The sequence below is a fragment of the Phaenicophaeus curvirostris genome, chromosome 2 (genome assembly GCF_032191515.1).
Source record: "Phaenicophaeus curvirostris isolate KB17595 chromosome 2, BPBGC_Pcur_1.0, whole genome shotgun sequence".
Classification (NCBI taxonomy): Eukaryota; Metazoa; Chordata; class Aves; order Cuculiformes; family Cuculidae; genus Phaenicophaeus; species Phaenicophaeus curvirostris.
In genome coordinates, this window is record NC_091393.1 from 79,291,966 (window position 1) to 79,315,757 (window position 23,792).

The 23,792-nt window shown below is 41.5% G+C and overlaps 1 protein-coding gene across 1 annotated transcript in view; it reads left to right on the forward strand.

Moving 5' to 3' along the window:
- The first annotated feature begins 2,164 nt into the window (after positions 1-2,164).
- Positions 2,165-23,792, forward strand: part of PPP1CB (protein phosphatase 1 catalytic subunit beta) — a 30,885-nt gene continuing 9,257 nt past the window's right edge. The window contains exons 1-4 of the mRNA XM_069852616.1: positions 2,165-2,367; positions 16,433-16,564; positions 19,751-19,981; positions 20,317-20,421. Of these exons, the coding sequence (XP_069708717.1) occupies positions 2,316-2,367; positions 16,433-16,564; positions 19,751-19,981; positions 20,317-20,421 (520 nt within the window). The 5' untranslated portion in view covers positions 2,165-2,315. The remainder of the gene's footprint in view (positions 2,368-16,432; positions 16,565-19,750; positions 19,982-20,316; positions 20,422-23,792) is intronic.

Below are 23,792 nucleotides of genomic sequence, written 5' to 3' on the forward strand. Positions count from 1 at the left end.
TCACCAAAAAAGTACTCTTAGCAGGTCCAGCCACAGTGAAACATAAACCACATTGGTTAGGAGTTTTTTCTGACAACTGTGTTAGCAGAGGGCTATGAAGAGCACAGCTTGTCATTCCAGATCTGAGAGATTTTTTAAATAAACTTTGAGCTTCCACAGATGCGGATTCAGTAGAAGAGGGTGACACACAGGTTACATGCAGCCAGCCTTCCAGGATACGGAGCTGTTGGAACAGGTCCAGAGGCAGCTACAAAAATGATCAGAGGGCTGGAGCACCTCCCATATAAGGACAGGCTGAGAGAGTTGGGGTTGTTCGACCTGGAGAAGAGGAGGCTCCAAGGACCTCATAGCAACCTTTCAGTACCTGAAGGGACTACAGGAAAGCTGGGGAGGGACTGTTCACAATGGGTTGTCGTGATAGAACGAGGGGGAATGTCTATAAACTGGAGAAGGGCAGATTTAGACTAGACATAAGGAAGACTTTCTACACAATGGGAGAGGTGAGGCACTGGAACAGGTTGCCCAGAGAAGCTGTGGACGCTCCATCCCTGGAAGTGTTCAAGGCCAGGGTGGATGGGGCCTTGGGCAGCCTGGTCTGATGGGAAGTGTCGCTGCCCATGGCAGGGGGGTGGAACTGGATGGGCTTTAAGGTCCCTTCCAACCCAAACTGTCCTGATTCTATGACTCATTTTCTTGCCTTGCATCCATAAGTGATGGCTGCCAACACAACCCCTTCTTAAGGCAAAGCTACCCCTTCCCTGTAGTAACACCCCACAGGGAAGCAGGGAACCTGGAGAAGTGTCAAGTGCTTATCTCCACAGCCACCTCAAAGAGTTACAGAGGCAGCCATGGGGGCATGCCAACCCCTTGGGACTGGCTGCTGCAGGTGCCCTGGCAGTAAAAGTACATCATCCAGAGCCCGAAAGTGTGGATCCAGGGGAAACAGCATGGCCAGCAGGACCAGGAAGGTGATTCTTCCCCTGCACTCAGCACACCTTGAATCCTGTATTCAGTTTTTGGCCCCTCACTACAAGAAAGACATTGAGGTCCTGGAGTGTGTCCAGAGAAAAGCAACAAAGCTGATGAAGGGGTTGGTGAAGTCTAATGAGAAGTGGCTTAGGGAACCGAGACTGTTTCGCCTAGAGGAAAGGACACTGAGGGGAGACCATTTTGCTGTCTGCAACTGCCTGAAAGGTTGCGGAGAGGCAGGTGTTGGTCTCCTCTCCCAAGTGACAGGCGATAGGACAAGAGGGAATAGCCTCAAGTTGCACCAGGGGAGGTTCAGATTGGACATTAGAAAAAATTTCTTCACCGAAAGGGTTATTTGACACTGGCATTGCCCAGGGAAGTGATGGAGCCTCCATCCCGGGAGGTATTGAGAAGACTGGTAGATGAAGTGCTCAGGGATATGGTTTAGTAGCAGACAGGTACGGTTGGACTTGATGATCTCAAAGGTCTTTTCCATTCTTGGAATGGCTGACACGGAGGAAGGAATGACACAAAGGAAGAGGTAACCCAAAAGAAGAGACGACCCAGAGCAAGGGCCAACCCAGCCTTGCGGTCCCGAGGCCCATGAAAGCTGGGAGGTACTGTTCACAATGGGTTGTCGTGATAGAACGAGGGGGAACGTCTATAAACTGGAGAAGGGCAGATTTAGACTAGACATAAGGAAGACTTTCTACACTATGGGAGTGGTGAGGCACTGGAACAGGTTGCCCAGGGAAGCTGTGGATGCTCCATCCCTGGAAGTGTTCAAGGCCGGTGTTCAAGGCCATGGATGCCGACTCGGCGAGGGAGGGACGGGGTGATGGGTAGCAGCACCCGGGCACCTCCCTCCCGCCAACCCCGCAGGGCGGTGCGCGGCAGCACCGCGAGGCGCGCGCGCGCGCGCGGGAAAAGGCAGGCCGGGGAGGATAGCGGCGTCTCCGCGCATGCGCCTCACGTCCCGCCAGCCCTCACGGCGCGTGCGCGGGGCGCGGGTGGCCGTGGCGGGGAGGGGGGGAGGCGCATGCGCCGTGGCGGCTCCTGAGGCCGGGAGGAGGCGCGGGGAGGAGGGGTGGCGGCTTTCGCACACGCACATACACACACACACACACACACACACGCGCGCGCGCGCGTTTAGCGACGAGGGAGCGGGCGCGGCGCTTTCTGGCTGCCGGCGCGGGAGGAGCCGGACGGCCGCAGGGGGGAGGCGGGAGGGGGAGCCACACCGCGAGCTGCGGCCACCGCTCCCTTCTCCTCCTCCTTCGTGAAGCGCCTTCCACCCCGCCCCTCTCCCCGCCCGGGACTCCTGAGAGAGCCGTGGTGGCCACAAAATGGCGGACGGGGAGCTGAACGTGGACAGCCTCATCACCCGCTTGCTTGAAGGTAAAGTGGGGGGGGGGGTGCGGGGGGGGGGGAGTCGAGGCGCCCGCCACGCGCGCGCCCCCCCCCCCCCCCCCCCCCCCAAACCTCCCCATCAAGCCTTGGGGAGCGCGAGGGGACGCGCGCGCCTTCTCCTCCCTCCTCCCCCAACCAACGCTTCCCGCGCTGCAGCCGGGGTGAGGGGTGGTGGCAGCGTTCATCCTCTGGTGGGTGCCGGGGTTGGGGGAGGTCCGTCCTCCCTTGCCAGGGGAAGCGGGGCTGCTGCTTTCCGGTTTAAAAATGTCTTTAAATGGGAAGGGGGAAGATCCAGGCTAGGCGTTAGGGAGGAATTCTTGGCGGTGAGGCGCTGGCACAGGTTACCCAGAGAAGCTATGGCTGCCCCGTGCCTGGAGGTGTTCAGGGCCAGGTTGGATCTGGCTTTGAGAAGCCTGGCCTGGTGGGATGTGTCCCTGTCCCTGGCAGGGGGTTGGAACTCGGTGATCTCTAATGTTCTTTCCAACCCAAGCCGTTCTATGATTGTATGTAAAAGACAAAAATGCCTTGCTTTTCCTTCTTCCCTTTCCCCGCGGTGTGGCTGCCTAGCTGAGGGCTGAGCTGGAGGTGCCTTGCTGGCTTAGTGATGGCCTTATTCTGTCCTATGTTCAGGTCAACTGCACTATTCTGTGTTTTAGATTCGTGTGCGATCTGTGTTAGGTATGGAGCTGTGTCTTCATGAGTGTCAGTGGGAGCAGAGGGATTAAGTGCCCTGACATTCCTCTGCCTGCCCATGGGGCAGTCTCCAGAGTCATGGAATCATAGAATCATAGAATAACCAGGTTGCAAGAGACCCACCAGATCATCGAGTTCAACCATTCCTATCAGACACTAAACCATGCCCCTTAGCACCTCGTCCACCCATGCCTTAAACACCTCCAGGGAAGGTGACTCAACCACCTCCCTGGGCAGCCTGTTCCAGTGCCCAATGACCCTTTCCGTGAAGAATTTTTTCCTAATGTCCAGCCTAAATCTCTCCTGGCGGAGCTTGAGGCCATCCTGTCCCCTGTCACTTGGGAGAAGAGGCTAGCACCCTCCTCTCTACAACCTCCTTTCAGGTAGCTATAGAGAGCAATGAGGTCTCCCCTCAGCCTCCTCCAGGCTGAACAACCCCAGCTCTCTCAGCTGCTCCTCGTAAGACTTGTTCTCCAGCCCCCTCACCAGCTTTGTTGCTCTTCTCTGGACTCGCTCCAGAGCCTCAACATCCTTCTTGTGGTGAGGGGCCCAGAACTGAACTCAGTATTCGAGGAGCGGTCTCACCAGTGCCGAGTACAGAGGGAAAACAACCTCCCTGGACCTGCTGGTCACACTGTTTCTGATACAAGCCAAGATGCCATTGGCCTTCTTGGCCACCTGGGCACACTGCTGGCTCATGTTCAGTCGCTGTCAACCAACACCCCCAGAACACCCCAACTGTCAACCAACACCCCAGAAGCGGCTCTCCTGGGTGCCTAGTAAAAGCTATGAAGAGTTTTGTGTGTGTTACATAGTGAACCTTCCCTTTAATGTAATTACAGAATTGTAGAATAGTTTGTTTCAGAAGGGACCTTAAAGACCATCCAGTTCCAACCCCACTGCCATGGGCAGGGACATCTCCCACCAGACCAGGCTGCCCAAGGCCCCATCCAACCTGGCCTTGAACACCTCCAAGCGTGGGGCAGCCACAGCTTCTCTGGGCAACCTGTTCCAGTGCCTCACCACTCCAATGGTGAAGAAATTCCTCCTTATGTCTAGTCTAAATCTGCCTCTCTCCAGTTTGTAGCCATTTCCCCTCATCCTGTCACGACAAGCCTTTGTGAACAGTCCCTCCCCAGCTGTCCTGTAGTCCCTTCAGGTACTGAAAGGTTGCTATGAGGTCCTTGGAGCCTTCTCTTCTCTAGGCTGAACAAGCCTGTCCTCATATGGAAGGTTCTCCAGCCCTCTGATCATCTTTGTAGCCTTCCTTTGGACCTGTTCCAAGAGCTCCATATTCTTCTTATGTTGAGGATTCCAGAACTGGACACAATACTCCAGATGAGGTCTCACAGTGAGGAAACTGAAATTTTTTTGTTCTTACATAGTTTTTGGAGAAGCTGAGGAACCACTGCTAGGATTTTCTTTTTAAGTTATGGCTTGAATCTTTAGTCTTGTTAGGCCTCTTCTCCTGTTCGTCTTTGATTGCGCATTCAGCAAACACCTGGTGTCTTGGAGATGAGAGTACATGCATAGGTATGTTCTGTTCACTTACTTGGTTGCTGTACTCCTTGGGTAGTTGGAACACTTTGCAGAAGGCTTATAGAAATGAATTTGTGGTATATGTGGAGTTCTGGATGTGAAACAAGTTTGTTAGTTTGAAAATTTTGTTTGGTAGAATTACTACAAAACAGAGTTTTTGTAGCCTTGAGGTTTTTTTTAGTTGTAGCTATCTGTTTATGTGTGAAGCTTAATTCTGAACACTGAAATCAAGATTTTAAAGTATGTAAAGGCAGTTGTGCTTATGTTTGTGAATTAAGGTATGCAGTGTAGATTAGTAGGTGTCATCAGTCAAAGTTTGGTTACCAATATAGGTAAAACTCCCTCTTTCTGGGTGTTGAAATCCAGATTAGTAGGTAGGTTTGTAAGACAAAACAAATAGTAACCTAGTAAACATTGACGTTGTAGTGCAGATCTTTTTCAGGACATCAAAATGCTTATAGATGTATGGTGGTGGGTTTTTTTGAGAAACACTTTGAAAACATATTTTAAAGGTATTTTTTTGCTCATCAGTGTAATCACTTAAATATAGATTGCTGTAAGAGGGCGGGCTTCTGCAGTGTTTTAGTATGCCGCTTGCTGGATTGTTGTGCTCCCGCTTATCTTAAATATTACTCTGTTTATCTTATCCTCTTTTTTTTTTATCTAAGACTTTTAAAATACATGTTCCATAACTTTAACATACACCATAAATACTTGTGTTGCAACTTTCTAGCTTTTTAGTTATGGTTGGGTGCCTCGTGTCTGAGCAACCTAGCTTGTGCTTTGTATTCCATAGTATTTTAATCATTAGGGATATACATGTATGACTTCAGAACCAGGCTTTGCTAATAATTTTTCATCTGTTTCTCAGTCTTTTTCTCCCTCCGAGTGAAGACTAGGAATTTCTTAAGGGAAGTGAGGTGGTTTTCCTCTCTTTGAATCCTACTAACAGTAGTAGGAGTGCCTTATACAACATCTTTGATATGAAAGGGAATAGGTTCTTACAGGTTTTATTTGGAAAAAAAGAAACAATTAGAAGAATGCATTGTGTGTGAACTATTTTTGTTTCCATTTAACATATTGTATTTGTTGTACTGCTAGGGTGTAATAGTTAATGTTGCTCAAATAGTAGTGTTTCACAGTGAAGGTTTGGGGTTTTTTTTCATTCGTACAATTGGCAGCTCACGTTCTGGATCTCATGCTCTTGTTTAGCTGACCTGTTCTTCTGAAGTGAATATGACTCCCTCCCCACACTGCTTGCACAGAAAAATTTCTGTTGACTCTTATCTCTGGAGCAGTTAATTAATTTAAAGTAAGTTTTTTGTCTCCATTATTTTACACTTCAACTTTGTCTTAAAGGAGAAAGAGATGTGGCTTTTGAGCTGTAAAAATGCACATTGAAATAGTAAAAAGGCACTTTTATGAAATGTTGTTGTGGGAGTACAGGTTTAGTCCTTTTGTTTACTTTTAGTGAGATGGATAGCTTAAAGTTTGAATAGCAGCCTACAATTGTCTCTCAGGGGCTGTTGCATGTAAATTTATTTAAAGGATAGCAAATATGTATCAAAAGCCCCAGCAACAGGAAACTTCCCTGCCGTTGTTAGGTTGCTGTGTGGTGACACCTGTTTCTACGTTGTGTTATTAGCTGTCATGAGTTCTTTCATTAGGTTACTCTAGCTGTTTTTACCCTTGTTGCTCAAGACTACATAGCAGTTGGGATATATGACACATTAACTTGCCTTTTGATTGGAATTAAGTATTTAGATTGTCTTACCTGCCATGTGGTGGTTTCTTTTCTCTGGATCAATGTGAGGGGGCCTTACAGCCAGGCTGCTTGGGAGAATTCATCAAGAACATCTTCCAACCCTCAACGCCTTCTGCATGCATGCTTATCTTGAATGTATATTTATTTCAGAGATCTTTTGAGTGCTGAAAGCCAGATTGATTAACTCTTGAGTTATATTGGAGATATGTTTCAGAAAGACTCAACTGAGCCATAATGTAATGCATGGTGATAGTCTTATAGTATTTGAGCTCTTGGTTTCCATGTTCTTTTTCACATACCAAGTTCTTGTCCTCGTTATTCATTGATTAAGTGCTGAATTTAGGAATGGTAAGAGCTTGTTTTGAATCGACTGTCTCTTGCATTGTGTTTAGTTCTTGGTTACTAACTAGTGATACCTTATAAATAACTTCTGTTTGCAGTAAAGTAAAACTAAACTGTATATTGTATGCATAAAGTTTAAATGTAGTGATGCTTTCTTGTATTTCTTCTGCCTCCAGAATTAAATTCACATTCCTGTTTCTTTAGTAGCAGAGAAGAGTGAGAGAGGTGCTAGTGCTCTTAGCTGTGTGCCTGACTGATCGTAGAGATACTTTGAGCTTTATTATAAGATTACTTTTGATAAACATATCACTTACAAGTGAATCTGCTAAGATTTTGAGGTGATGGAAACAGAGAATTCCACGGCTTTGCTAAAACAATTCTGGACTGATATACGAGCATGGAAGTGAAGAAGCCAAATTAGTCTTCAGGCCATTGCCTTCTTAATGGGTATTCTGAACTGTAGTTGCAAGACAGGCTTAGTTGTACTATGGTACATGAGAAGATGCTAGCCACATCTTTGCTTCAGTGTGTGGACTTGTTTCTTGTTGATTTTTAATTTTTTTTTTCTTCCTACCTTCCCATCTATGCCATCTGGTGGATAAATTTTCCCAGCCCATTTTAGTTGTGGACAGCACAGGAGTAAACACACGCACAAGTGTCATGAGTACAGCAGATATGGACTATAAAATCATAGAATAGTTTGGGTTGGAAGAGACCCTTAAAGATCATCTGGTCCACCCTCCTGCTGCAGTGAGCAGGGACATTTTCAGCTTGAGCAGGTTGCTCAGAGCCCCATCCAACCTGACTGTGAATGTTTACAGAGATATGGCATCTGCCACCTCTCTGGGCATTCTTTTCCAGGATTTTGCCACCCTCATCCTAAAAAATATCTTCTTTTTATCTAGTCAAAGTGACACTCTTTTAGTTTAAGGCTGTTACCCTTTCTCCTATCACTACAGGCCCTACCAAAAAGTTTGTCCTCATCTTTTATAGCCCCGCTTGAAGTGTTGAAAGGCTGCAATAAAGCCTTCCATGAGCCTTCTCTTCTCTGGGAATGAGCAGAGTCTTTATTTTTTCAACTGCAGCTTTTCTTAGTCTCTGCAGCTGAAATTGCTGCTTATTGATGTTGTGTTTTGCCCTGTCTAGGCATGCAGTGTATCCCACTGTAGGAAAAGCCCTGGAATTTGCAAAAATGCTGAGCTAAACATACATCAAGCTTGCCTTTAAGACAGGCTCAAAGCTAACTTAAATTTAAATGATGTGTGGAAAAGTTCTCTCTGTATCATAGAATCACAGAATGGTTTAGGTTGGAAGGGACCTTATTTAGTTCCACCCCTTCTGCTAGGGGCAGAGTTACCTTCCAGTAGACCAGGTTGCTTAAAGCCTCATCCAACCTTGCCTTGAACACCCCCAGGAATGGGGCATCCACAGCTTCTCTGGGCAGCCTGTTCTAGTGTCTCACCACCCTCACAGTAAAGTAATTTCTTCCTAATATCTGATCTAAATCTCCCCTTTCATCGCAAAACCATTACCCCTCGACCTATTGCTACATTCCCTAATGAAGCCCCCTCCTTATCTTTCCTGTAGGCTCCCTTTAAGTACTGGCAGGCTGCTATAAGGTCTTCCTGGAGCATTCTCTTCTGCTGGCTGAACAACCCCAGCTCTGTTGGCCTGTGTTTCTATGGGAGGTATATCAAAGCAGGGATGCTGGAGTAGGTGTGACCTTACTTGTAAAGAGTGCTGTGGGTGGTGTGAAGCAAGACTGCCATATTTCTGTCTCGAGTGTTGGGCTTTGTACTGTTAATGTCTCTTAAAATTCCTGGATATAAGGCAGCCCAGCTGAACGTGACTTTCTACACCATATAATATATCGGTATCTGTCTTGGTAAACACTAAGGAGTCTACCATATGGAAGAGAGGGTGTACTTGGGGAAACACAGACATATAGTAGCTTTAAATATGAGCTGGATTTCTGTGAGGAGGGTTTATTTATAAAGCTGCACAAACAAATTTACCTTGTCTAGGCAAAACCCCTTGCTTGCCTAAATGTAGCCAACCTGCTTAGAATTAACAATTTAACATTTAATGGAGCTTAATGTGGATCTATTCCAAAATAAAGTTATTTTTGACTAGGCTAGAAAGACTGCTAGTTCTTAGAGTATCAATCCACCAAGAAAGCTGGGAAATATTTGTATGAGGGAGTTGTCAGACTTCCAATATATATGGAGAATGGTTATTGCTTCAGTGCTCAGCTGAAAGTATGATTTTATTTTTTATGATTGCCTTAATAAAAGCTGGTTGTGTATTGTTTTTACCATGTCATGTGATTTCTGCTAGAAAATCTGCAGTCTTCATTTTCTTCTGATTTCAGAGATCTTGCCTGTTGTGGCAAAGAGAAATTTGAATATTATTCAATTTTTCAAATAGAAGTTGGATTTTAAATGCTTGTGAAATAATTGAGATTTTCCTTATTCTTTTTAAATGCTGTAGAGCTGCCGGCTTAGTGTATTATGGTCAATAATGTATTTCTTGCTTCGTTAGTGTCTTAACTAATTAACATATCCAGCCAGCGTGATGATGTGGTATGGTACACTAGTAGTGCTTTTAGTTCCACAGGCTCCATAACTGATACTGAAAAAGAAAGGCAGTTGTAGAGAAGAAAAATAGAATGATATAAACAAACCATGGAGGTCAGCCTTGAATGAACAAGGATTGTTACCTGCTTTGTTGCAAGATCACTGGATAATCTGCTATCTAGAAAAAAAAGCAGAGAGTACTTAGTAAGGAGTTTCTTGCAGAGGATGTAATTTGGAAATAGTCTTTAGAGAGAAGAAGAAAATGGGCAGGTTTGATATGTTTCTAGGAGGGTGGGTATTGTATTAAATGGGGGTGGATAGAAAGAACAGTGTTTGTTTCTGGGTGTGTACAGCAGTGCAGATGTCATCCGGTTCATCTTTTAAGTGCATGACAAATGAGATGGTTGGCCCTCAGTGCAATTTTTTGAGTCAAGAGCCCAGCATCAGGCAATGTGAGCTGGTATGCCTTTATTCTGCCTGTCTGCTTTTCCACTTGAAGGCTACATGATTCGGTAACTATTTCATTTAGACATTCTACAGCACGGTTTTTACTTGAATCATTCAATGTCTCGCTCACAGTGCAGTTAAATCACTGTATAAAAGAGAGAAGCACTGTTTTCATTTAATATAGATAAAAGGATTTTTAATAGTTGCATTTAAATGCTCATTAGTGACCACCAAATGTAGGTGTGCAACATTTTTAAAAAGGAAGGCTAACCAGCAAACCAACCACAAAATATGGCTTATCACTGTTAAGTGAAGTGTAGCCTGTTTGGCTCTGAGTTGGGCAGATCAGATGCTGTACTCGGCAAATGGAGGGATGTGTATAGGGGAATCTACTCGTGACTGTAACTTAAGGTGCGTTTCATGCAACGTGTTTGAATGTAGAAATGAACCTGTTTACCACCTTCTCTTACTGCTCTCTGATTTGTCTTAGATTGGCCAGGTCATCTTAGTGTGACAGCACTGTCTTCTGTGGGGTTTTGTGTGGTTTTTTTAGTACAAAGCTTAGCTTTATACAAAGCTCTTGTGTGCATATCCCATCAAACTGTATTAGTTAAATACCTGGGAAAATTAAGGGGTGCAAAAGTTGAGTTAAAACCTACCTTTTTGTATTCCAGCTTAAGTAACTTCTCTCCTTGGTACTTCTCAGGAGTTATGGAGTAACTTTGCAATTTGCCTCTACCTTCCTCGAATTTTGGGAATTTCATTAGTGCTGCTTTAGAGGAAAAGAAAGTTGAGCTTTGAGAAAGAAACTGATATTCTTTGTTTCTTGAGATTTTTGTTGTAGGTTAGCATTCCAAGTGGACTAGAACAGGAACTGCTACCATTTTTTGTATAATGTAGCATAATGAGAGGCTTCTACCTTATGCTTTGCTCTTGGCTTGACTTTGTTTCAAGTATAATTAAGCAAACGGTAAATACAGACTAATAACAAGCATTAAGGTTGCATATTTTGCTTACAGAATGGAGTAACTTATGTGATCTTGTCCTCCCACATTGAATCTTGCAATTCTTGGAACTGTGCATGATACGAAATGACTGAGACTGTCAATTGGTTTATGGAACCTCTGTGTAAGGATGAAAATGGTCTGTGAAAATAAAATAGGATAGGTAGAGGTTGATGTAGGGATATCTGCGTCTTTTCATGGGATTATTTGGGTGTCCCCTGGAACAACTTCACATACTAGTTTCTAATGACAGTCCTTCTTGACGAGCGTTAATTCTGCTGGATAGTATATATTTTAAGAATGTAAATTCAAGTTTGGGTAGAATAACACCACTTAATGGTTTGGTTGTTTTCCTGGTTAGAAATTAAAGGCTTGAACAGTCTTACTCGTCAGTGAATTTGTTTGATGTTTAATAGTCCTGTTCAAATGAGTTTGCAAGCAGTGACTGTGTTATTCAGCAAAATGCTTAATATCGAGGGCATCCAGTGAAGGCAAACTTAAGATTTTAAGATTACTTGGATATGAAAGTACACAATTCTTCAGGAGAAAAAACTTCTAGAAGGCTGATTCTTCTATTTTTAGTGGGATGTTTGGCAACGTACCCTAGGAGAGGTACAGGGCTTTGCTGCATACGTCATGCAGAGGAGCTGTGTATTCAGCAGGATGCTTTTTGCTGAACTGTGCAAAGCTCTGTCAGAGCTTCATTTATGTTGCTGTTATCCACCAGTGTGAAACATGAATGAAAGCCATTCTAAGCTTAGTTCTATTACAGCAGTTCTGAAACTTTGGAAACTTGTGTTGCTGGTTTAACTCTGTGTTTTGCTGTAAGATGGGGAATAACTGCTTCTGGATGATAGCTGAACAATTCAAATAACAGAAAATATTTTGAGGGAGAGATGCTTTCCAAAATAAGACACTTGTTTAAAATCCAATTCCTGACTTGAAACCATGAAAATCTGTAACTTGGATTTGAAAAATGCTGACTGCTAATAACTTCAGAACATTTCCAAAATCAGTGTAAGGACTGTTCGTTTTTTTTTCACAGCCCTTGGCTTCCAAATCCATCCTGCTCCTTCTATTGAGAAGCTGTTTAGGATTCATCAAATACTCCAAAGTACTTTGAAGTGTAAGAACGAATAGTTCAAAGTCATAGCTGCTCATCATCAATCATTGAACATTCCACAGAAGGGGGAAGGGAATGTAAGCTTGTGCGAGTTGCTTGTATGCAGTTTGTAAAATTGCATGCTTGCAGTCTTGTGTTGTAGTTTGGGGTGGTTTTTTTAGGTGTGTTCTGGCAAAATAGATCTCTAAAGCCATGACTTCAGAAATAAGCTTGGCTGGAGCTACTGTGAAAAGAAGCAGAACCATCTGCTTATTCCTTCACTAGTCCTAGCCCAAGTTCACAGTGGATGTATTCTTCAACTTGGGGAACCATCTAGATGATGCTTTTGTTTTGTGTTTTTGTACTAGAAAGAAAAGATCAGTTCACTGATGCGGTTTGTGTGGCCACAGAAATGCATATGCCTGCAAAAAAAAGCTGAGTGTATGGAAAGGAGGAGGCGGCTGCTTAGCAGTAATGCTGGCCTAATTTTTTATGAGACTTTGGAGAAGTCTGGATTTTAGTGTTACACTAAAACCATGATTTTTTTGTCCAGTAAACAGAACGTGTGGTATTGGAGAACACGGTCTAAATGCTTAGAACAGCTGTGAATACCACAGCTGACTTAGTAGTTGAAGAAACTGCTATTAATGATGCCACAAAATGAGCAGCTAGCTTACTTAGAGAGCCATATCAAGAAACTGTGTGACAGCATAGGTTGATGTATTTTCCCCAGTTCATGAAAGATATGGCAGAAAGTGGTGCTTGTGGAACTTCCCAGCAGCCAGTTCTTCACTCACTTTCCTTAGCACTATTTTAATTCCTCTCCAGTGTTGCTTACATAATCTGCTACTCTGCCGTGAGGTTGAAGATATTAATTTTTTTTTTTTGGCTGAAGTTTTTCTTTCCTGCCTCTGCAACTCATGTCTTGGATTACTAATCGTTGTAGACTTGTTAAGGTTGTTTATCAAGGGTCGTGTAGATGCAGCTTTATTGATTATAGCAGCTTTTGGATTACTATAGGATCTACTGTGCTGATATAGTAGTCTGACAGTACTGTACATATAATTGATTTTAATTCTCTTTATTCACTGCTGTATGACTCTGCTTTAAGTTCCTTGCAGCAAAGGTGGGATTGTGTTTTACAACAGGAATTGCTGTCCCTACCGAAGAGTTGATCAAAGCTTGTTTACAGTATCTGCATCTCAGGTTAAAGAGAATTAATTGATGTCTAATGTTGAGATGCTGTTTCTCCTTGGGGTAAATGACAACCATTAAGAATAATGGTTTTCTCAGTGTTCTTAAGGGCTTACTCTGAGCTACGAATTTTGATGCATGTGGCTATGACTTGTGTGTTTTAAGAATGATTAGCTATAGTAGTTTTTGAATGAGCCCGAAGAACTTAGAGTCTTGATCTTATTTTCATAACTTCCTCTTAATTCTGTTCTTGGGGATCTGGCTTTTGAGAAACTAAATATGGTGAGAGATAGTCTTGTTTACAATACAGTGCTGAGCTGAGTCAAGGAAACAAAATTCAAGTTGTAGTGAAAGATGTGTTTAGTCTTGCTTGTGTACTTGTGGCACAGCTGTTCCGAATGACTGCTTGGTGTACCTTTCAGTGCCTTTGTGAATCCAGTAAAGTGCTGAGGCTTCCATGGTCACAGTAGCTTATCGTTTTTCAGTATGTGGTACCCTTATTGTTGATCAGGGGATTGTGGGGGAAAACTTACTTTCTTTTAACTATAGTTTTGATGATGATTCCTCATGAAACCCCAGGCTTTGTACTAGTTCAAATGTGACTGAGCTTGCATGTTTGCTACGTGGAGCTGCTGACTGTTCTGGGTGGGGTTGGGGGTTGCCTTTGTAAAGGTGTGGTGGCCCAGGTTTATACCCTTCCCAAGGGCGGGAAGTAGCTGCAATCATTGGGGGGGTGTGTGTCTTCTGCTCTGAGTGTGACATACTAAGCATAGTTGTAGAAACTTCTCTTATCTGGAGAATCCAAAGTGTGGTAATAAGTTACGGCCCTGTTTGTTGGTTTGTCTGTTAAGGGCTTGCAACATTTAAGGCTCTGCAGTTAAAAAGTTAAAAACTGACATCAAGGTACTGGATGCACTGACTATGGCAGTTAATTCTGAAGTCAGAAGTTGCATGTTTACTGTCTTCTAGTGCAAAAATCCAGCAGCACCTAAAGCCTCAATCCTATAAAGCAATTGTTCTAAGTTTAAGCCATTATGTGAGTTTCAAAGGGAGCCAGAGGCTGGCGTTCCAAGAAATACTAGTTGGATCAAAGTTATTCTAAATGTTCTGTGTGCCCTCCTTGGACTGTTGTCTCAATTTTGGACTCTCTGCTTGGTCTGGTGCTACTTATTATAACATTAATGTTTTATGTGGTGGGCTTCACTGTTTTTTACTTGTGAAACTAGAGTGGATGTAAAAGGTGTGCAGTTAAGTCATTCTTGGTTTTATTCTGCATAAAATGGCTTAATTCAGGTGTTGCAAAACGTTATGGGAGTAGTTAAATACAGAGGAAATTGTCATTGCTTATCAAAACAGTTTAAAAGAATGCAGTTTGTTGAGGGGGAAAATGGGACTTAAAAGATAGTTGTGCCGCATGCTTCTACAGCGTGACCTTGATGTTATAAGCTGTGGGCTTAAAATATAACAGTTGCTTCAATAAAATGATAGCCATTGTGTTATTAAGACTGCTCTTTCAAGTGGGAGCTTCCTTATGTATAGTAACACTTAATTGTGCCTACCAAAATGAGTTTCTGGTCTATGAAAGGGATGATTATAAGCTACTGGAGTGCGAGTGTTTGAAAAAGGTGAACATTGGAGCATTTTGTTATCTCACAAATTGGATAGTCAATTCCTATGCCAAGCTGCCAAGTCTGAGATTTTTTTCTTTTTGCTAATAATCCCCTTGGGGCTGAAGATGTAGCTATAAGTGCATCATTTAGTAGACATTTTATGTGGTGAAATAGAAGCCTGTAAGCATTTATTGTTTTCTAGTCACCTTGATTGTATCTAATGTCTGCCTTTGTATTCTTTTAATATATAAGCCAGCATCTTAATACATGACAAAAAAACCCAGAAAAAAAAGTGTTACTGAAGAGCTGTTAGCTTTCTCAAGTATAGTTGAAGTCTTAATTATCAGAAAGAATGTGACTTACCATATGGTGAATATCACCTGATACTGATTCAGAGTTTCACTGAAAAGTCCTGTATTCCACAGCCTTGTTCTTGTGGGATACTAATGAGCAAAGTATTTCCAGTGTATCATCACTGCAGATATACTAGCCTTCTTGCTCCTTTAGGACTCTAAGTGGCAATGCCAGGATCTAGTTTCATGTCTTTTCTTCCCTGCTTGAGAAAACTGTTCTTCATTTCTGCCTTTTCGCGTGTTCCTGTGGCTGCTCCCTAACCTCAGTTTAATAAGTGTCCGGTGTTTATTAAAAATAAAAATTCATAGTGCAGTGTTGGACTGGTCTGATGTGCAGTGGGAGAAGTATCCAGTGATAACCAGAGCTGAGCTTTTTCATTTTAGCGCTTCAGACTGTTGTACTAGGTGGCCTAGGTCAAACTGTTGCCCTTCATACGCTTTTTCCCCTTTTCAGTGTAGGTAAAGCATGTTTTCTAGGACCTAAGTGGAAAAAAAGGAAAAAGGAGGTTATATTGATTTTTTTTTTTAAAAAAAAAAGGCAAGCCTAACTTTCTGTTTGGAGAGGTTAAGCAGGCAAGCCAGGAACTTAAGTGATGGAATAGTTTTTGCTATTCTGTTCATAGATCTGACTTCTTAGACTTCCTGAAGTTGCTGCTAAAATTTATACAAAGTAATATCTTCCTGTATATGAGGTTGAAAGCATTTGGAGTTAAACTGCTGAAATTTCATACCACTTTCTTTTGTTGGTACTACTGCTGTTTAATGCTGAATGTTGCTTCCATCTAAAGCAGATGGCAGAACAGGATGTTCGCTTGTTGTAAACACTGATACATTCTGGCTTATTAGTTTGAACTCTCAAATTTTGTTTATGCTGAGATGCAAGCCTGAAGTGGATCAGGCAAAGCGCAGACGCGTTTGTTCTGTTTTACTGCCTCATTAAAGACCCATTAAAGCCTCCAACAGAGGCATCATATCAATATATGTTGAAAGAAGCAGCTGCAGATAAACTTGCCAGAGGATGTTGGTTGGAGTGCAATGACATGTGAATGCTTTTGAAAACTTAGTGCTAAATATAGGTCTGAGTACCTGACTTACTGGTTTAGGAATTCAGTTTCATTCTAATGAGGGTGTCATTGTTTGGGTGTAAAGGTTTCAGTAATTCAAGACCCATTGCATATGAATGAGGATTTCATCAAAATTTCATAGCTTTTAGTGGGATGTTTCTAATATGGCAATTTCAGCTGTGAAAAGTGTAAACAAGCCTGTGTATAATTCATTGGAATAAATAATTGACAGATTTGGTAGATAAGTTGGACTGTGCTACTGGCTTTTTATCAAATATAGATTTCAAATACAGCTCACCTGTCCTTACCTATTGCTGTATACCTGTGTGATAGTTACCTTCAGTTGTTAAACGTCTCATTTCAGTACGAGGATGTCGTCCTGGGAAGATTGTTCAGATGACCGAAGCAGAAGTTCGGGGCTTGTGCATAAAATCACGGGAAATATTTCTTAGCCAGCCTATTCTCCTGGAACTAGAGGCACCTCTGAAAATTTGTGGTAAGTAAACTTGATATGTACATGTTTTATGTAGGTGCTTTAATCTAGTTGTATGCTATGTGGTTTGGAAAGTGAGATGCAAGTGACCTTGACTATGGTGATATGAATTAGAGTGAGGTCTCAGTAATTGTAAATGTAATTTTCAACTTCAGTTGAGAAAAGGCAGCTAACAGTTGGTAGATTGCTGATGCTCCCAGTACTACTTGGGAGCAAGTTCTATTGGCAGTAAGAGCTGCCAGTACCCTCATCTAGCGCAAATTTTGCAACCTGTTCCTTGTTGTTCCTTAGCTTGCGTGGAGCTTCTGCTCTTTAGATCACTGTTTCCAAAAGAAGTTAGCTGCTTCAAAAGCGAATGTTTTAATATTGTAGTTGCTTTCTTCAAAGCACAATCAAAACAACAATCTTTACATGTTGTGAGATGGAACACTTCAAAAAAAATAGTGTTGAAGAAAGCATTATTGGTCTTTCAGTTGAGAAAATACAACTGGATGCAGGTTGTTAAATTGGGCTTAGTTACTACCATGTAGTAAATTCCTTGAGCTTTATAGCAATTTTTAAGAAACATGGTTTGTTAATAGGTATGCAGCTTGTTAAAAACTGTTACAAAAGTATTGTAAATATGGGCTTGTAATCATCCTTCAAGTTATTAACAGCAGATGCCAGTCTTAGAAAGGATAAAATTTCTTTAATTAGGCTTCTTAAAGTGTTCATAGTGTTAAAATTGAAGCAGTTCTTGAATTTGTTGTTACTCACATGCTCAGATACAGATTAGCTTCTCCATAGTCTTCTTCCTGGCAGACCTAATGTAGCAATGTTTCTTGCATTAAGAGAGGATATATACCAATTAAAAGTGGAAAAAAAAAAAGCCCTAATAGCAAAGTCATTTTAAAGGCAAGGAGTTAAAACCAGAGCAGCTTGCGTAATGACTTGAAGTTGGAGGTAAAATCCAGCTTTACTGCATTGTGTTTATGCTACACTGAAAAGACTACACTAGTCTCATGGTATTACTAGATAAAGAAAAAATGAAAACACAAATATTTAGTTTGTACTTAAGTCAGTATAATTAGCCTCCTTCAAAGTTAGTTTCTCATTTGCTTAAATTGAGACACTTGAAAGGACTGTCAGGTGCACAATAACAGGTTAGCAAGAGCACTGTTAAATAAGGCGTTCGTTACTTTTACATTGGATTACAAGCACAAGGATAGCACCAGGAAGTGTCAGGTGCATCCAAATTTAATATTTGAGCAGTTGTCAAAGATGCATTTAGATAAAAGAGAAAGGAAGATGATTGCTTTCACCAAAAGCAAAATATGCAGCTGTACTGCTTTGAACTACAATTCTAGTGTGTTCAGGCAGTGCCTGAGGAGCCATTATAGGGTTGTCGTGTCTTGAAATCAAGTCAGTTCAAAATAAGCTTGTACATCTTGAATGGCTGTGTTTTAATGTAAGATGAAAGAAGTCCTTATGTAAACGTCCATTTTAAAACAGTTGTGGTTTTTACTGTAAGGCTTTGTAGACTTGAATTCAAATTGTGCATGTATGAAGCTGTGTTTTAAAGCACCAGGTGCCTTGAATGGAATAAGTATTTTGCTTCCTTTCAAAATTGTTTCTATAAAATGTTCCTTTACTTTTTAAGTGCATTGGTCCTTCTGGCTCATATGTGTAACTGAAAGTAGCTCTAGAAAATGAACATGATTGTATTATTTCTGTAGTAGGTTTACTTGGTAGTTAATTCTGGTGATGCAAAAGTCTGGAGAGTGTAATGATAGTGTAGTTCTGGAGTACGGGTCTTGGCATAGTGATGACTTGTTGAGGAGTCATGTATGTTTTCCTGTAGTTGTGAGGGGCAGAACTGAACACAGTATTCGAGGTGCGAATCATAGGTTACAGCATATGTGAACATTCTTTTAGACAATGAAACTCAGATTTTGTCTGGAATTGGGTAGCAGATAATGTTCCCAGTTATTAGAAGAAAATAGGGAGGTATTGCATTTCTCATTGAAAGAGTAAAAAGAACCATAGCTATGTACTCTTCTTAGCACGATATACTTTAAGAATTGAACTGGCAAGCATACAGGTTTGGGAAGCATTTTTTTAGGATCATAGAGGAAGGTGTTGTCAGATATGTGGTGTGCTTTTTCTTTTGTTTTGGTTTGTTGGTTTGTTTGTTTGTTTGTTTTTTCTTTAAGGCCATGGAAGTGCTCTGCTGCAGAATACCTGTGCTTAAAGTTGGGATTTTGCCATTGAACAAGCAGCAAAAGTGAAAATGTGTTTATGGAATGCTTGGTGTAAGGGACCAGGGCTGTATTTAAACAGCTTCAGTTTGTGCTGAAGATTTCTTCCATAAGTTTTTTCCGGTCACTTTGGTAATGAATTCTGCAGTCAACTGGAATACATCACGTGTACACTACAAGTAATGGTAGAGTAGCTTTGGATCTTTGACTTTATAGCAGCTCACAGATAGCTTTGGCTAGTCTGTTATCATATGCTGTGGCGTTGTAATTGCTATGCAGAGCTGTTTCATGGGAAGCCAGCTTAGTTTCAAAGGTGTCAGTGTAAGTAACATGACAATTACTTTTCCTAAGATATACCTGCAGAGTTGAATATCTTGTAAGAGATACCAGACTTTGAGTCTATGTACTGTTTTTATACGAATAATTGCATTGAAGGAGGAGTTACCTTAACTGCTGTGGGAGGACAAGCAGTTGACCTTTGAAGTAAGTAATCTCTGCCAGCATAATGTTCAATTTCTCTCCAGTCTGTCTAGATGCTTTACTGATCTGTTTTTGCAGTAAGTAATATGACTTAACTTTTTCTTAATACTTTGGATTCCTGGCCATGTAGCTGTTTAATTAGATGTTGTCTTTCTGACCTTGTTTTAATTTGAACAAAGCTTGTTTAGAAAGCTTAAGCTTGATTGTGAAGCCTTCTGTAGCTTTTGGTTTTCAGATCGATTTCATAACTGACATAGCAGTTCTGCAAATGCTATGAGTTTATATTTTGTGTTTGTAGTATTAACATGGCTTTCACCTTTCTCACCTATCGCCAGTCTGGTTTTTAACACAATATTTTTAAACAAAAATTGTTTCAGGTTGGTTAATAAAAAGTGATTAGCAGACTTAAGTTCTTGATTTGTATACACTGTATGTTGTTGCACTAATCCTTGGTAAACATTTTCTCATTCAGGTGATATTCATGGTCAGTATACAGACTTGCTTCGATTATTTGAATATGGAGGATTCCCACCAGAAGCTAATTATCTTTTCCTTGGAGATTACGTAGACAGAGGCAAACAGTCTCTGGAAACAATTTGCCTATTACTGGCATATAAAATCAAGTACCCAGAAAACTTCTTTCTCTTAAGAGGAAACCATGAGTGTGCCAGCATCAATCGGATCTATGGATTCTATGACGAATGTAAGCAAAACCTATTTCTTTAGAAAGACTCATAGACTAATGTGTTTTGGAGACACTTCCAGTACTGACTCTTGTACTGCAAGGATTTCAGTAGTCTATCAACCTGCTTTGAAACTTTATAAAAATACATTTCAAACCAAGGTTAAAGTCATACTATAGAATTTTTATTTGTTTTTCTGCTCTCCTAGAAATGCTGTTGCAGGAGATGGAAGCCTAAGTAATTAACAGCTCTGTGAAGGCAGTTTGCTAATACTTTTGGTCAGGCTGTGATATGTATTGCAGGTTTGCTTTAAGAAAACAACCTTCTCTTCCTAATGTCCTTGCTGTTCTTGTAGGCAAGCGGAGATTTAACATTAAGCTGTGGAAGACCTTCACTGACTGTTTTAACTGTCTGCCTATTGCAGCCATTGTGGATGAGAAAATCTTCTGTTGTCATGGAGGTAAGCTTATGACTACTTTTAAAGACTGTGTCTAAACTGATCACTGGGTTAATGCTATACAAGGTGGAGTGTGGATGTGTATACTTGATATTTAGCTGGAGATGTTTGACCTTATGTTGTCTGTGAAGGTCACTCTTATGCCTTGTGCTTTTTTGTGCACCTGGCTGGCAGCAGACAGATGTCATTCTTACTTGATACACATGGCCCTGTGTGCCTGAGGGGCAAGTGCATCTATGAGTATTCCCCTTAGTATGTCCCCCTCTGAAGAATACTGAATGCTAGAATTCTTGCCTGATTAGGCACATGAATTGCTGCTTTACCATGTGTCAGTGCAGCCTTAGCTAACATTGGCATCCCTAGCAGTGAAGTGAAAGAATAACAAATAACCCCAGCACTACCTTCTTGGCCGCTTTAGCTGGTTTCATAAGATGTTGGTGGAAGGGACTGGTGAGGTCACATACTGAAGACTGCTGCTTCAAGTAAGACATTTGTTAACATTAGAGCAGGTCAGCCATGGCTTGCCTCCATAAAGCCTTTGCTGTTGGAAAATCTGCATTCTTTGGGCACCTGTCCCAGTGCTGCCCTGCTCTTGTAGTGGAAGAAAAAAGTGCTCAGTGTTGATCTGATTGAGGCATGTGACTTGTCTGAATATTGGAACATACTTAAGCACTCTGCTTTGTGGAAGGGGACTACTGATCTTTTTACAGGCAGTGATGCTTATGAGTTTCTGGAACCTTGCAGAGTCAAACAATTGACAGCAATTTCAAATTACTTGTAGTAAGAACCATCCTGCATTTTTACAGCTGTCTCTGCAGCTGCCTCCATTACTTTGCACTGAGTGATCCAGAGATGGTCTGATAGGTGTCTTGCCTGCATTGTCAGTGAGGTAATTAGAGGCTAGTGGAAGTGAGTGCACTACAGAAGCCTCTAGCCAGACTGAACAGCTTTATTTGGAATTAGAAATAGAGTGCACTCAAAATTCCTGAGCAGAATCTTCCAGACTTTGTGAGGTTGTGTTGATGGCTGCCATCCTGCCTTTATTAATTACAGGTATTTTTTACAAGAGCTCTGCAGAAATGGAACACTATATGGAATAGACTGCAAAAATGATCCTGGCTCTTCTTACATCTTGTATTGAAAGCTTCTGCCTTCAATGCTTGCTTAGTATAAGCTGTCAGTTGTATGCATAATATGCTCTGAGGTATTATCATATCTCTGTAAATACAGAATTAATGCAATGGTAGGCAGCCAAGTCTGCCACTCTCCAGGTAGCATTGATATGTTGGAGAAAGTACTTGTTTTCTCACATGTCACCTTTTCATCTTATTCTTAGTGTGGTGTGGTATCTTTTTTTTTTTTTCCAGAAATGATACCTATCTTATGAACTAGATCTCAATTTTAAGATTGTGAGATACAAAATCACTTCTGCACCAAGCCAGTTATCTGTGGCTAAGATTGCGTAATAAATTTGTTTCCGAAAAAGCTGATGAAGGCATTATTCTTTTACTATCTTTATACTTTTTTTGAATTTTGTTTTATCTGGGAAACAGTAGAGAATGGATGGTGGCAAGATACTATGGTGTTACAGGCAAGCAGTTAAGCCTAGGTGAATGGTAGAAGGTAATGAAGGAGGCTCAGCAGCTAGAGTAGAATTCTGTGTTCTGTAATGAAACTGCGTTTTATGTGTGTATGCACTTGTGACCCGAGTTAAAGCTTTATTATAATTGTACTGAGGAGATGAGCATCTTGTTTAATCAAGTAAGAAAACTTACATGTTGTGCATAGTATGCTTTAAGGATTGTCTTCTGAAAAACATAATTTACTACTTTATTGAATGCTAATTGTCCCTTAAACTTGTGCAGGCTTAACCTGTAGCTGAAATAACTATCATTCATAACTGATCTGTGGCTCTGAAATGAAGTGAGATTACTGAATGTGCTCTGTGCTCCCAGTAGATTAAAGTGGACATTCAGTGCATAAGTTCTGCCCTTTTTCCGCTCTTCTCCAAACTGCATTCCAGATCCCATGAAGTCATGGACTGTCATCGCCTTTTCATGATGTTACTACTCTAATAAACACTGAGGCAGCAACACAAACTATTCAGCTCTGCTGGAGGTTGAAGCTAGCATGTAGATAAAAGGTAGGTGCCTTTTTTACTATATTGCGCATTTTTGCATAGTTTATTTTTAAAATATTGTCCTCTGGGATATATAATAAAACTTTGCAAAACCGCATAACATAGTAAAACAAAAGGCACCTAACTTACCCCAGGAGGCTACCTACAGTAGCTTAAAATCTTGAGTCAGCTTTTTTACCTAGACTTTTATGGTCATCTGATGTTAGGAGTTCTCTGTCTCTGTGTAAATCAAACCTCTCTTTCCATCTCTGTCTCCAAGTGCTCATGCTGCTGAAAGGATCTTTTCATTATATCCTTCCCATAACTTCCCTCTCTTCCCTGTCTTTCCAGATTGCTCATACAAGTTGTGTTTTGGTCTTTTTGAAGGCTGTCCTCTCGACTTACTTCTGACTGTGCTATTTATGTTGCTTCATTAAAACTTATTCCATAACCATTCCTGACTTCTCCCTTTTGCCCTGCTTTGTATTCTGTACAGTATTGTTCCTATCTATGATACTGCTGTCTTAGGGACCTTGTGTAATTACTTTCAAATTTCTATAAATTAAGTCCATGTTGCAGTGTCATGTTGATGGAGCACATCGGTCCTATCACATTGGATTTAAGCTCTGAGATGGGAGTAATGTTAGGCAAGTAGAATACTGGATTTATGTAATATTTTCAAGCTCTGGAATTCTGTTTCTCTTGTGACGTTAATGACAGTGAAAGTGTTGAAGTGAAGGCTACTTGATAATCTTAACTTACTGTCCAAAGACCTGAGGAGCATACTGGATTGCACTGCAGAAATAAGTAACCATCACTCTTGCTTTACAAATTCTACCTGATCAGGGAGTGGTTCAAATCTAGACCTGAATTGGAGCCTGCCAGGAGTAATGACAATTCATTTTCTGTTTTCCCTTAAAGTAATACTCTTAGGCTTTAAGTAAGTACTATACTGAAAGATACTTTCTGTGCTTAGCTGTCATTATATGACAAGACAAGTTAGCTCAGTGGTGTGTTTTTCAGTTTTCCTTGAGTACCCAGTAGCAACAGTCACTGTAGTGGCAGCAGCGTGACAGCGAGCTCTAGTTTGTGTTCATTTCCTTCATTTGATGCTGATCATGTACAATTTCATCTGTAGGTCTGAGTTTGAGACTTCAGCTACTTTTGTGGGGGTAGAGTCAGGGAAAAGATGACCTCCTGGGTGGTTCTGAAGAGCTCTACAAACACATAGACAGTTTTGTTCTGTTTTGCTATT